Source organism: Pinus tabuliformis, chromosome 8 (assembly GCF_031772625.1).
Source record: "Pinus tabuliformis cultivar Carrire ecotype Pingquan chromosome 8, CPIR1, whole genome shotgun sequence".
NCBI lineage: Eukaryota > Viridiplantae > Streptophyta > Pinopsida > Pinales > Pinaceae > Pinus > Pinus tabuliformis.
Window position 1 is genome coordinate 972,697,522 of NC_142294.1, and position 16,096 is coordinate 972,713,617.

Genomic DNA, 16,096 nt, shown 5'->3' on the forward strand with positions numbered 1-16,096 from the left:
GCTTTAGATTACTTAAGACATATTGGAAGTATTTCCTATAGGCTTGAAAGGGATCATGAAGATGATAATATAATCACCAGCTGTCACATAACATTCCAAATATTTGATAATCATCTTCACAGAGAAAATTATAACCTAGACCGGCAACAGGAAGCATTCTACACAGCAATGAATCTGTAAAAAATTTTCACTAACATGTTTTATTCTTTGCAGTTTTCTTTTCTGTTTGAAGATACTCCAGTTGAAGACATGGAAGAAGATAACCCACTCCTAGAATGGTTTATGGATTGGTGGTAGAAGTATGGATTATCACCATTAATCATGAAGCCATACTCCTTAACCATGTTAAAAATTCCAGGTTTTAGCCCTCCAAGCATGATGCTGACAGATTTTTTGTACAAAACAATAAGAGATTTGGTAAATCTAAGCTGCACAGATTTTCTGAATGGTGTCAGAAGATGTGGCCATGTGTGGTGGTTCGTAATGAATCATTACAAAGCAAGGACCATCACTCCTAGTACCAACTATGAATAATTTCACTGACAAATTGACCCAAATGAAAATCCATTCATGAACCTGACCTATCTGGACCTACCTGATCATCATAGCCCCACCTTATCGGAATCTGAAAAAGAAGTGTGGGTACAATATTATTCAAATTACTTGATTGAAAGGTGGAATTTCCAGTATTATACTTACCCACAAGTTCATTATTACACCTTTGATTGATGTCTTTCCAACCGACTATGGTGTTGGACAAGACATCAATCAAAGGTTTAATAATCAACTTGTGGGTAAGTATAATACTGGAAATTCCAATTCTATATGATGTCTTCCCTAACTTTTCTATTGCTTTAGATGATCCTAATATCCTTCAATGTCTAACCATTGGTGTGCAAACCGCCGGATATGAAAACTTTAAATCAAAATTCAAAATTTCGCTATTTTCTATATTACTTGTGTCGGGTTCTATAACACAACTATTCCTGCAGTACTGCATGTACCAGATAAAAATGAAGGCAGAGTAACTCTTGCACAGTATGATTCTACTAGTAGTCCCATAGCACCTGTATATGTTTTCCATAACGATTTGTGTCCTCCTGATGACTGGGTAAAAAATTGGGGCAACCTGCCAAGAAAACTATTGTTGCTGCCCAGTCAATTATCACAGAAATAGATGGCAAGGTAACCACTAGTTTTCCCAGAATAAACACAGTACAGTGTGGTGCACCCTCTGTCTCTAATGTCCCAACTATAATCAATCAATTACATCCTGTCCAAGCTTCTGCTCCTCCATAGTTTGTAATCGACCAAGGAGTGTATGACTCCATAAAAAGACTATTTTCACAACCACAGCCAATTCTTTCTCAACCTTTCAGTTTTGTCTGTGACCATCCACACTGCTCAAAGACTTTCTGTGAATTCTCTTCAGACCCTCCTACTCCACATGGAGATTCATCAGAAAAACAAAGAATAAACATGATCATATTTGTCCCTCCCTCTGACTCATCTGATGAAAGTTATAAGCGAGTTTCGTTTTTCAACCCCGAGGAAGAATTGCTTGTACATACTGTTTCTATTTCTTCCTCATATGGTCGTGGTTACACCAGTGAATTTTCCATTCCATCATATAGAAGGAACCCAATTGATAAGATACCAAAGCATGTAGAAATTCCTTCTAATTCAGAGATAATTACATTCCTTAAAATTTTCAAAGGAATTGGTCCTTATGATGCTGGGGATCCATGGAAAAAGAAAATGTTCAATTGGGACATGTTCACCCATGAAAAGGAACATTTGTATGTTCAGGAAGAAAAGCTTATTCCAAAAGAAGATCGTCCTGCCTTCAATAGACAAAATGTTGAAAATTGGAAAAATTGAATGAAGGCAGAAAACCAATGGATATCATTCTATGAATGGTATTATCCTTTTGCAAATATAATAGAGAAATCTTTGGTGAAGCAATTTAAGGATCAAGCTAAACAAAAGAGAATCAAAGATCAAGAAAAAATTGTAGAAGAAAAATTACAAGAAATTCGAGTAGTGATCCCTCCACCTCTAAAAGCTCCAAATTTCGATTCAAAAATTCAGAAAATGATAGCAAAACCTAATGTCCCAAGGATTTTGATTGTTGTCAAAAAAGAAGGGGAAAATCTACTGAAAAAGATTTGTTCTCAACCTAATGTAAATATGATGAGAACAGGGACTCCAAATAAACACAAGTTGGAACTCCTTGATGGTTCTATCATGGAGACAGATACAAAATTTCCCCCTTGGAAGAATTTTGTTATAAGAGGACAAGATGGAAAATTGTATAAACTACTTCCATCTCATTCTGATGATCCCTCTCTTGTAGCAAAAGATTCTATTGCTACCACAAACTGGACCAATTTAGCTTTGTCCAGCCTTGAAAAATTTGTCAGATCTAGATTTGAGCATCAAGAAACTACTAATTCCGAGATGAAACTAATGCTTGAAAGAATCTTGCAAAAACAAGATTATAATACAGTTTGTTTGAATAGCAGTGTGTCTACTTTAGCAGATAATGACAAGACTCTTACTCAGAGCCTTGACAAATTGTCTTTGAACACAGAAAAGAAGATCCATGAAGCAGCCTCAGCAGTCAAAAAACAAGTTTGGGAAGTATCTCAAGGAATAGAATCTCTGAAAAAGAAGCCTCGGATAGAAACTTACAAGTCTGCAACCTTATTTTCTGAACCCAAGACTTCTGTTCCATACACTATCACTCCATCTGTGGAAAGTCTTATCAAAGCACCTAGCTCCATAACCTTTCCACCTCCAAACGCAACTCATCCCTATTCTCTTTTTGCAAATCCTAGTTTTTTCAGTCCTACTCATGTTGTTGAAAAAAAGGAAACTGGCAAAGCAGTAAAAGAAGAAAAATTTTCAAGTCTCATGTTTGGAGATTCATCTTCTAAAAGTGAAGAAGAAGAAGATTTTAGCACCAGCATACATAAAATATATGTTGAACCTGAATTAGAGGAACTTGAAGCTTGCATCAATAATTTCTCCCCTGAAGACAAAGAAGAATTTAGCATTGAAACAAATGGAGAAGAAAATCAGGTCAATGCTACTTTTTCCCGATCCAGATGGGATACAACTTGGAAACCTGCCCCTAATCGCAGAGACCTTATGAAGTCTGAATATCATAAGGATTGGTTTACAAATGCTACATACTCATGGAATATAAACAATTGCACTGAAGCAAAAATCATGTCTGTTTTGCATTCCATGCTTGTTTGCTATATGACTTACCTTGCAGATGATATAGGTCCTATTAATGCAACTAGAAGAATAGTCAGAGGATTTGAAGGCACTCTAGATTCATGGTTGAAAGCCAAAACATTAAAAGAGCCGAACCTTCTTCCTCACTGGGAAGCAGTAGTAGTACTCAATGAAGATGGTACTACTTATATGGATCTTGTCACTAGTCTTCCTGTCAACAACATGATAGGAAAACTCCTGTACAGTATTACAGTCAATTTCATTGGTTTCCCTCAAATCACCAATGATATTACTACTATCACTTTGCTTGCCATGAAGTTGCATAATATGCGACGTTTTGAAGAATATTTCAATGAATTCCTTCACAGATTACACACACTGACTCCAAACTTAATTCTTGAGCCAAAATGGAAGGAAATTTTTGTAGCATCACTTCCCCAATGGGTGTCTTCTTCAATTGTCAATAAACTACCAGGGAAGGTTGGTGACTACAAATTTGGCATCATCTGCCAAGCAGTCAAAGCAATCATTGTAGAACTCTGTTCTCAAATGAAAATTGCAAGAGCAGCCACAAATCCTAAAACGCCACATGGATATCAACAACTTTGTAAAAAATGGCACCTTGGAAAGGTTGGTAATTCTGAGGGGCATAGGAGGAAGAAAAATCACTTCAAAAAGAAGAATTCCCAATCTTTCCAAGAGAAACCAAGAAGAAAACATTCCAAGACAAGGCGTTACAAACATACAAAAATGTTTTCTAAAGAAAAAGAAATTATTTGCTAAAATTGCAACCAGAAAGGTCATACAGCACCAAACTGTCCAGACAAGAAGAAGGATAAGTCAATGAAGAAAGTGTAGTATAGAAATAAGAAAGGAAAAATTAATTTCTTTGATTTACCAAGTAGCTGTGATGAACTTATATCTTCTGATTCAGAATCAGAAAATGAATTGAATTTTGTTGAATCAGATAGAAAATCTGAAGATGAATATTGTAATGATCCTCATTGTACAGAATGTAGAGATTGTGATTGCAGTGACCCAAATATTTGCAGGTGTAATGCAGTCAGAATGATGATGTCTGACTATGATGAAACCAGCAAGAACATTTTTTCACAAATGATGGTAGCCAATGATCCACAGATAAAAAACATGTATAAATCATTACTGGCTGAACATTTGAAACAAACACCCTCTAATTCAAAAAAGGCCACTAATAAAGGGTATGTGCCCCCTGTTCTCTATTTTCAGTTGAAGCATTAACTCGGCAATTCAGAAATGAAGACTTTGGTGAAGACTTGCCGCAGACCTTGCCTGCTGTCCATCAGGCAATTAAAGACTTGAGAAAAACAATAAAGGAAAATAAGAAGTTGTGCATAAAAAACCATAATGAGTTATGCCTAAGATTGATGAATGCACAGGCTGTTGTGGCTTCAACATCGCAAGAGCCGCTATCAGGGATAACAGAAAATTGGACATCCCATACATATCCCATGATGACAAAGACACAGCAATCAGAGAGCTCAGATGAACAAGAAGAACCAGTAAGAACTAACTTTGGATGCAATAGCATGAAGAGAGATGTCATGTATTGTAACAAGATGAAAGTAAGAGTTGGAAGCCAATACGAATATTGTAAAGTTCTTATGGATACTGTTTCAAGACTAAACATAGTAAGTGATATAGTGGTAAGCATGCATCTCAGAAGACCTAGAGCCTGCCCTAAGGTAATTACACCAAGTGGTGAGATGGCCACCAAATATGAAGTTGATGTGGATGCATTCTTGACAGAGAAAATTGGAATACACTTGGTCTGCCCTGTGGTTCCTGGTATAGACTGTGCTATGTATCTTGGCACACCATTCTTTCAGAATTTTGAAAAACATGGAGCAAAGTTTGATAAAGTTAGCGAGAGGTATGGATATTTTGTTTCTGTAAATAATAAAGATATCTTTTTCCCTTTCATTAATTCCAGTTCACCAAATAGATTGAAAAGGATAGAAAGAATGGAAAATATTTTGGCAAAAATGGAAGTAAAGAAAGAAATTTTGAAGACTGAGGAACATCTAGACAATGGGAAGTATTCAAAGGAAATATGAGACCTCGCTGCTAAATTTAAAGAATGTTGTTCTGATGATCCTAATGCCTTCTGGCATATCCACAAACAGGAAGTAGAACTTTCTCTAAAGAAGGATTTCAGTGGAAAACTCAGAAGGTCAAAAGCAGTGGCAATGAATGAAGACCAAATGAAATTATGTAGAGAAGAAATCAAGGATCTGCTAAAGAAAGGGCTTATCCGGAAAAGTAAAATTCCTATTGCTTGTTTTGCCTTTTATGTCAACAAACATGGTGAGATAGCCAGAGGTAAGCCAAGGTTGGTGGTAAACTATAAACCACTAAATGATATCCTTGATTATGATGCCTATCCTCTACCCAAACCATCTTCCATACTTGCTCAAATTTCAAAGTCTAAAATCTTTTCCAAATTTTATTTGAAATCTGGATTCTCGCAAGTAGCAATTAAAGAAGAGGATAATGGAAGACAACATTCTCTGTGCCTAGAGGCCATTATTAATGGAATATCATGCCATTCGGATTGATCAATGCTCCATCAGCGTTTCAGCGAATAATTGATGAAACTTTTGAAGGAATGGATGAATTCCCGAAAAAATACATTGATGATATTTTAATTCATTCTGATAGCATAGCTGACCATATAAAGCATTTGAAAATCTTCATGCACAGGGTCAAAGAAATGGGAATAGTACTATCAGAATCCAAAATGAATTTATTCAAGCCTATGATAGAATTTTTTGGATACAACATACAATATGGATCCTATACTGTAATTCAAAGAAGTGTAAATTTTGTTGATCATTTCCCTGATGAGATAAAAGATAGAACACAGTTGCAGAGATTTTTGGGAAGCCTGAATTATATCTCCAAATTTTTGAAGCATTGTGCCCGAGAAAGGAAACTTTTAAATCAATGACTTCAGAAAGTTCTGATACCATGGAATGATGACTGTACACAAGCAGTCAAAAGATAAAAGAAAAGGTTAGAAGCATACAGCTACTTTCTCCTATAAGAGAAGAATGGAAGAAAATAATAATGACAGATGCCAATTATGAAGGATGGGGTGCAGTTTTGTGTCAGAAGAATCCCAGTAGCAAAGCAGATGTAGAAATATGCTAGTATGCATCTGGTCTTTGGGCCAAAAACCACATGAACTGGTCCAATCTTAAAAAGGAGCTCAGGGTTGTCTCCCTAGGAATTGCTAAACTCAAAGATTTTATTATCTATACCCATTTCACTGTCAAAACAGATTATCAAGCTCTGAAATATGCGATCCACAAATGTGAGTTTGAAGACGCTGCTATGGTGAGATGGATCATGCAGCTCAGTTAGTATAATTTTGATGTTGAATTTTTCAAAGGAGATAAGAATAGTTTTGTTGATATGCTCAGTAGAGAATTTTTATCCAAACATTCAATAATGAGTCTACACTGTAATTTCATCAGAAGAAATGAAGACATGGTTGAGATTGAAACTTCTTCTGGATGGGTTTCATATAATATGAATAAAAGTCTCCTGGATCATGATGAGGATTGGCGCCCCATTAAAGAAGTTAGGTATAGAACACGCATTGATTTCCTCTGGACAGACCCTCATCAAGATGAAGTAAATGATGAAGCCCTTGAAGCTTTGGATTACTTAAGACAGATTGGAAGTATTGCCTATAGGCTTGAAAGGGATCACGAAGATGATAATAGAATCACCAGTTGTCATATAACATTCCGAACATTTGATAATCATCTTCACAGAGAAAATTATAACCCAGACCGACAACAGGAAGAATTCTACACAACAATGAATCTGCAAAATATTTCCACTAACATGTTTTATTCTTTGCAGTTTTCATTTATGTTTGGAGATACTCTAGTTGAAGACATGGAAGAAGATGACCCACTGCTAGAATGGTTGATGGATTGGTGGGAGAAGTATGGATTATCACCATTAATCATGAAGCCATACTCCTTAACCATGTTAAAAATTCCAGGTTTTAGCCCTCCAAGCATGATGCTGGCATATGTTTTGTACAAAACAATAAGAGATTTGGTAAATCTAAGCAACACAACTTTTCTAAATGGTGTCATAAGATGTGGCCATGTGTGGTGGTTCGTAATGAATCACTACAAAGCAAGGACCATCACTCCCAGTACCAACTATGAAGAATTCCACGGACAAATTGACCCAAATGAAAATCCATTCATGAATCTGAACTATCTAGACCTACTTGATCATCATAGCCCCACCTTATGGGAATCTGAAAAAGAAGTGTGGGTACAATATTATTTAAATTACTTGATTGAAAGGTGGAATTTCCATTATTATACTTACCCACAAGTTGATTATTACACCTTTGATTGATGTCTTTCCAACCGACTATGGCATTGGACAAGCTTTCGTGGGTTCCCTTGTCCTGGAATCTCCACTCTGTATTATTGGTACCAATAAGATTTGTATATCCCAACTTTAAGTCTTTTCAGTCTTTCGAGGGTTCTCTTTTGATGAATATCCTCTGTGTAATTATTGTGTATACTAGATTCGGTCCCCATATGCCACTGGATATTCGTAAAAGGAGAAGGGACGAGATAACATGGGATAGTCCTCCCATGCCCGAATATAGCTTTTGATAATTCTGGTCAGAAACGATCAGCATCTTTCTTTTGAGTCATCAGTTTGTACACTTTACTTCTGTCAATTCATGAATGCTTGTCCCCTTTGGCTAGTTCTATAAATACTTCGAACTACAAGGTAAGGCTCATTTGGGGATTCGGGAATTGGGAGTTTGAGAGATTAGAGGTCTGAGTCGAACTTTCTCCTACTCTGCATCTGTGGACTCTTAGTCTGATCTACTTGCACCACGAGAGAAGTTCTAGTCTGTAAATGATTTGAGAAGCCTGCACATTAGTACTCGATGATAGTGTGAACCTAAAGTGGCCGAATCATATAGGTTATATGTGTGAGTTGGTTGTTTTAATCTTGAGACTCACTCTGCTTGTATGCTAGGTAGCCTATAGATCTGTTAGGCTTCGGCTAACTCATATCTACTAAACGTTGCCGTAGTCAATCCGAGGAAGAGATTTTCCTTTTGGAATATTTGCATCCATATAAATAAAGAGAATTCTATTCAATCTTCTGCAAGCTTGTTGTTTTAATGATATTTGTGAAAGGTCCTGTAAGAATGGTATCAGAGCCAAGTATTGTTTGAGTGGATTTTGTCTGTGAGATATTGTTTGAGTGGATCGCGAATTCTCTTGAGTCCTAAATAGCGTTTTTAGCCTGTTGTTTCCAAGTGTTGGCGTTGATGGTGTTGAAGACGTTGGATGAGAATTTGTACTTACCGCAATTTCTTCTACAAAAGGAAGCCGGAATTCTTCTTGTTATCATTCTGCAAGTCTTTAATGGGTATTTATCTTACACCTTTTATCTATCATAGTGGATGCATCAAGTAGAACTTCTTCTAAGTCCATGGGAATGTTTGGTTCAAAACATTTTAAATCAATACAAACGGAAGATGAATTACATTTTGGTTTAGAAGGATTATGTCGTTCTGAATCCACTTCTGGAAATTCTGCATGTATTGAACAAGAAGAAACAGACCCATCTGTCAATTGGAAACTTCCCCCAGTCTCACCTACAGATGTATATAAAGGTCTTCATGCTTTTAATTTCCGTGCTCTTAGTCAAATAAAAATCAAAGAAAAGTCTATCAAAGATGATCTCACCTTAAATTCCATGATGACTATCCCTCTCCTTGAGCAGAAACATGTCAAAGCTGCCTTAAAATCGGGATACCAGTATGCCCATCTAGGGATGGTGAGGATAGGGCTCAATGCTTTACATAGAAAAGGCCAAAAGGCATATGTTTTCTCAACCCTATTTGATAATCGATGGACAACCTTTACACAAGCTATGATAGGTGGAATTGGACCTTCTGAGAGACTGGTCTCAATTCCACCTATCATATCTTGTGTAAAGGTTTTCCATCGATTATCAAATAGGGCTGAGAAAACATATGATTTTTGGCCTTTTCTATGTAAAGCATTGAGCCCTATCCTCACTATCCCTACATGGGCATACTGGTATCCCGATTTTAAGGCAGCTTTAACATGTTTTTGCTTAAGGAGAGGGATAGTCATCATGGAATTTAAGGTGAGATGATGTCTTTACTTCTGTAATATTTGCATCCATATAAATAAAGAGAATTTTGTTCAATCTTCCGCAAGCTTGTTGTTTTAATGATATCTACGAAAGGTCCTGTAAAAATGGTATCAGAGCCAAGTATTGCTTGAGTGGATTTTCTCTGTGAGATATTTTTTGAGTGGATCGCAAATTCGCTTGAGTCCTGAATAGCGTTTGTAGCCTGTTATTGCCGAGTGTTGGCGTTGAGGGTGTTGAAGACGTTGGACGAGAATTCGTACTTCGGTACGTGAGGAAACCGAAATTTCTACTACAAAAGGAAGCCGCAATTCTGCTTGTTATCATTCTGCAAGTCTTTAACGGGTATTTATCTTACATATTTTATCTATCACAATGGATGCATCAAGTAGCACTTCTTCTCAGTCCATGGGAATGTTTGGTTCAAAACATTTTAAATCAATACAAACAGAAGATGAATTACGTTCTAGTTTAGAAGGATTATGTCACTCTGAATCCATATCCAGAAATTTTGCATGTATTAAACAAGAAGAAACAGACCCATCTATCAATTAGAAACTTCCCCCATTCTCACCACAGATGTATATAAAGGTCTTCATGATTTTAATTTCCGTGCCCTTAGTCAAATAAAGATCAAAGAAAAGTCTATCAAAGCTAATCTTACCTTAAATTCCATGATGACTATCCCTCTCCTTGAGCAGAAACATGTTAAAGTTGTCTTAAAATCGGGATACCAGTATGCCCATCTAGGGATGGTAAGGATAGGGCTCAATGCTTTACATAGAAAAGGCCAAAAAGCATATGTTTTCTCAACCCTATTTGATAATCGATGGACAACCTTTACACAAGCTATGATAGGTGGAATTGAGACCAGTCTCTCAGAAGGTCCAATTCAATATGATGTTTTCCCTGACTTTTCTGTTGCTTTAGATGATCCTAATATCCTGCAATGTCTAACCCTTGGTGTGCAAACTGCCGGATATGAAAATTTTAAATCAAAATCAAAAAATTTGGCTATTTTCTATATTACTTGTGTCCGGTTCTATAACACAACTATTCCTGCAGTATTGCATGCACTAGATAAAAATGAAGGCAGAGTAACTCTTGTACAGTATGATTCTTCTTGTAATCCCGTAGCACCTGTATATGTTTCCCGTACTGATTTGTGTCCTCTTGATGATTGGGTAACAAATTGGGGCAAACTTGCCAAGAAAATTGTTGTTGTTGCCCAGTCAATTATCACAGAAATAGATGGCAAGGTAACCACTAGATTTCCCAGAGAAAACATAGTACAGCGTGGTGGACCCTCTGTCTCTAATGTCCCAACTACAATCAGTCAATTACATCCTATCCAAGCTTTTGCTCCTCCACAGTTTGTAATCGACCAAGCAGTGTATGACTCCATAAAAAGACTATTTTCACAGCCACATCCAGGTCTTTCTCAACGTTTCAGTTCTGTCTATGACCATTCGCACTGTTGAAAGACTTTCTGTCAATTCTCTTTTGACCCTCCTACTCCACATGAAGATTCATCAGAAAAACAGAGAATAAACATGATCAGATTTGTCCCTCCCTCTAACTCATCTAATGAAAGTTATAAGCGAGTTTCGCTTTTCAACCCCCAGAAAGAATTGCTTGTACATACTGTTTCTGGTTCTTCCTCCTATGGTCTTGGTTACACCAGATAATTTTCCATTCCAGCATATAGAAGGAACCCAATTGATAAGATACCAAAGCATGTAGAAATTCCTTCTGATTCAGAGATAATTGCATTCCTAAAACTTTTCGAAGGAATTGGTCCTTATGATGCTAGGGATCCATGGAAAGAGAAAATGTTCAATTGGGACATGTTCACCCATGAAACGAAACATTTTTATGTTCAGGAAGAAAAGCTTCTTCCAAAAGAAGATCTTCCTACCTTCAACAGACAAAATGTTGAAAATTGGAAAAATTGGATGAAGACAAAAAAACCAATGGATATCATTCTATGAATGGTATTATCCTTCTGCAAATATAATATAGCTATCTTTGATGAAGCGATTTATGAATCAAGATAAAAAAAGGAGAATCAAAGATCAAGAAAAAATTGTAGAATAAAAATTACAAGAAAATCCAGTACTTATCCCTCCACCTCTAAAAGCTCCAGATTTTGATTCAAAAATTCAGAAAATTATAGCAAAACCTAATGTCCCAAGGATTTTTATTGCTGTCAGAACAGAAGGGGAAAATCTACTAAAAAGGATTTGTTCACAACTCAATGTAAATATGATGAGAATAGGGACTCCAAATAAACTCAAGTGGGAACTCCTTGATGGTTCTATCATGGAGACAGATACAGAATTTCCCCCTTGGAAGAATTTTGTTATAAGAGGACAAGATGGAAAATTGTATAAAATACTTCCATCTCATTCTGATGATCCCTCTCTGGTAGCAAAAGATTCTATTGCTACCACAAACTGGACCAATTTAGCTTTGTCCAATCTTGAAAAATTTGTCAGATCTAAATTTGAGCATCAAGAAACTGCTAATTCAGAGATGAAACTAATGCTTGAAAGAATCTTGCAAAAACAAGATTATAATACAACTTGTTTGAATAGCAGTGTGTCTACTTTGGCAGATAATGACAAGACTCTTTCTCAGAACCTTGACAAACTATCTTTGAACACAAAAAAGAAGATCCAAGAAGCAGCCTCAGCTCATGGACGAGAGATTGTTAAAATAAGCACTTCCCTTGATATCGTCAAAAAACAAGTTTGGGAAGTATCTCAAGGAATAGAATATCTGAAAAAGAAGCCTCGGGTAGAAACTTACAAGTCTGAAACGCTATTTTATGAACCCAAGACTTCTGTTCCATACACTCTCACTCCATCTGTGGAAAGTCTTATCAAAAATCCTAGCTCCATTACCTTTCCACCTCCAAAATCAACTCATCCCTATTCTCTTTTTGCAAATCTCAGTTTTTTCAGTGCTACTATTGTTGAAAAAAAGGAAACTGGTAAAGCAGTAAAAGAAGAAACATTTTCAAGTCTCATGTTTGGAGATTCATCTTCTAAAAGGGAAGAAGAAGAAGATTTTAGAACCAGCACACATAAAATAGATGTTGAACCTAAATTAGAGGAACTTGAAGCTTGCATCAATAATTTCTCCTTGAAGACAAAGAAGAATTTGGCATTGAAACAAATGGAGAAGAAAATCAGGTCAATGCTACTTCCTCCCGATCCAGATGGGATACAACCTGGAATCCTACTCCTGATCACAGAGAACTTATGAAGTCTGAATATCATAAGGATTGGTCTGCAAATGCTACATACTCATGGAATATAAACAATTACACTGAAGCAGAAATCATGTCTGTTTTGCATTCCATGCTTCTTTGCTATAGGACTTACCTTGCAGATGATATAGGTCCTATTAATGCAACTAGAAGAATAATCGGAGGATTTGAAGGCACTCTAGATTCATGGTTGAAAGCCAATACATTAAAAGAGTCGAACCTTCTTCCTCACTGAGAAGCAGCAGTAGTACTCAATGAAGATGGTACTACTTATATGGATCATGTCACTAGTCTGCCTGTCAACAACATGATAGGAAAACTCCTGTACAGTATTACAGTCAATTTCATTGGTTTCCCTCAAATCACCAATGATATTACTACTATCACTTTGCTTGCCATGAAGTTGCATAATATGCAACATTTTGAAGAATATTTCAATGGATTCCTTCATAGATTACAGACATTGACTCCGGACTTAATTCTTGAGCCAAAATGGAAGGAAACTTTTGTAGCATCACTTCCCCAATGGGTGTCTTCTTTAATTGTCAATAAACTACCAGGGAAGGTTGGTGACTACAAATTTGGCATCATCCGCCAACCATTCAAAGCAATCATTGTAGAAATCTATTCTCAAATGAAAATTGCAAGAGTAGCCACAAATCCTAAAAAGCCACATGGATATCAGAAGCTTTGTAAACAATGGCACCTTGGCAAGGCTGGTAATGCTGAGGGGCATAAGAGGAAGAAAAACCACTTCAAAAAGAAGAATTCCTAGTCTTTCCAAGAAAAACCAAGAAGAAAACATTCCAAGACAAGGCCTTACAAACATACAAAAATGTTTTCTAAAGAAAAAGAAATTATTTGCTACAATTGCAACCAGAAAGGTCATACAGCACCAAACTATCCAGACAAGAAGAAGGATAAGTCAAAGAAGAAAGTGCAGTATAGAAATAAGAAAGGAAAAATTAATTTCTTTGATTTACCAAGTAGCTATGATGAACTTATATCTTCTGATTCAGAATCAGAAAATGAATTGAATTTTGTTGAATCAGATAGCACATCTGAAGATGAATATTGTAATGATCCTCGTTGTACAGAATGTAGAGATTGCGATTGCAGTGACCCAGATATTTGCAGGTGTAATGCAGTCAGAATGATGAAGTCTGACTATGATGAAACCAACAAGAACATTTTTTCACAAATGATGGCAGCCAATGATCCACAGATAAAAAACATGTATAAATCATTACTGGCTGAACATTTGAAACAGACACCCTCTGATTCAAAAAAGGCCACTAATAAAGGGCATGTGCCTCTTGCTTCTCTATTTTCAGTTGAAGCATTAACTCAGCAATTCAGAAATGAAGACTTTGCTAAAGACTTGCCGCAGACATTGCTTTTTTTCCATCAGGAAATTAAAAACTGGAGAAAAACAATAAAGGAAAATAAGAAGGTGTGCATAGAAAACCATAATAAGTTATGCCTAAGATTGATGAATGCACAGGCTGCTATGGCTTAACCATCACAAAAGCCACTATCAGGGATAACAGAAAATTAAACATCCCATACAAATCCCATGATGACAAAGACACAACAATCAGAGAGCTCGGATGAAGAAGAATAACCAGTAAGAACTGACTTTGGATGCAATAGCATGAAGAGAGATGTCATGTATTGTATCAAGATGAAAGTAAGAGTGGGAAGCCAATAGGAATATTGGAAAGTTCTTATGGATACTGGTTCAGGACTAAACATAGTAAGTGATACAGTGGTAAGCATGCATCTCAGAAGACCTACAACCTGCCCTAAGGTAATTACAGCAAGTGGTGAGAGTGCCACCAAATATGAAGTTGATTTGGATGCATTCTTGACAGAGAAAATTGGAATACACTTGGTCTGCCCTGTGGTTCCTGGTATAGGCTGTGCCATGTACCTTGGCACACCATTCTTTCAAAATTTTGAAAGACATGGAGCAAATTTTGATAAAGTTAGCCAGAGGTATGGATATTTTGTTCCTGTAAATAATAAAGAGATATTTTTCCCTTTCATTACTTCTAGTTCACCAAATAGATTGAAAAGGATAGAAAGAATGGAAAATATTTTGGCAAAAATGGAAGCAATGAAAGAAATTTTGAAGACTGAGGAACATCTCGACAATGTGAAGTATTCAAAGGAAATATCAGACCTCACTGCTAAATTTAAAGAATGTTGTTCTAATGATCCTAATGCTTTTTGGCATATCCACAAACAGGAAGTAGAACTTCCTCTAAAGAAGGATTTCAGTGGAAAAATGAGAAGGTCAAAAGCAGTGGCAATGAATGAAGACCAAATGAAATTATGTAGCGAAGAAATCAAGGATCTGCTAAAGAAAGGACTTATCTGGAAAAGTAAAAGTCATATTGCTTGTTTTGCCTTTTATGTCAACAAACATGGTGAGATAGCCAGAGGTAATCCAAGGTTGGCGGTAAACTATAAACTACTAAATGATATCCTTGATTATGATGCCTATCCTCTATCCAAACCATCTTCCATACTTGCTCAAATTTCAAAGTCTAAAATCTTTTCCAAATTTGATTTGAAATCTGGATTCTAGCAAGTAGGAATTAAAGAAGAGGATAGATGGAAGATAGCATTCTCTGTGCCTAGAGGCCATTATGAATGGAATATCATGCCATTTGGATTATCAATGCTCCATCAGCTTTTCAGCGGATAATGGATGAAATTTTTGAAGGAATGGATGAATTCATGAAAAAATACATTGATGATATTTTAATTCATTCTGATAGCATAGCTGACCATATAAAGCATTTGAAAATCTTCCTGCGCAGGGTCAAAGAAATGGGAATAGTACTATCAGAATCGAAAATGAAGTTATTGAGGCCTACGATAAACTTTTTGGGATACAACATCCAATATGGATCCTATACTGTAATTCAAAGAAGTCTAAATTTTGTTGATCATTTCCCTGATGAGATAAAAGACAGAACACAGTTGCATAGATTGTTGGGAAGCCTGAATTATATCTCCAAATTTCTGAAGCATTGTGCCCAAGAAAGGAAACTTTTAAATCAACGACTTCAGAGAGTTTCGATATCATGGAACGATGACTGTACACAAGCAATGAAAAGAACAAAAGAAAAGGTTAGAAACATATAGCCACTTTCTCCTATAAGACGAGAATGGGAGAAAATAATAATGACAGATGCTAGTTATGAAGGATGGGGTGCAGTTTTGTGTTAGAAGAATCCCAGCAGCAAAGCAGATGTAGAAATATGCTAGTATGCATCTGGTCTTTGGGCCAAAAATCAGATGAACTGGTCCAATCTCAAAAAGGATCTCAGGGTTGTCTGCCTA

The 16,096-nt window shown here is 36.4% G+C and overlaps 1 protein-coding gene across 1 annotated transcript; it reads left to right on the top strand.

Annotated features, from left to right (window-relative positions):
• The first annotated feature begins 14,471 nt into the window (after window positions 1–14,471).
• On the top strand, window positions 14,472–15,335 carry LOC149238699 (uncharacterized). Its single transcript, XM_089369646.1, has one exon. It carries the CDS (start codon window positions 14,472–14,474, stop codon window positions 15,333–15,335), a length of 864 nt encoding a protein of 287 aa, XP_089225772.1.
• The last annotated feature ends 761 nt before the right edge of the window (window positions 15,336–16,096 follow it).

Coding starts and splice junctions, on each gene's coding strand:
- LOC149238699 (XM_089369646.1), top strand. CDS start 14,472: ATGGATACTGGTTCAGGACTAAACATAGTAAGTGATACAGTGGTAAGC.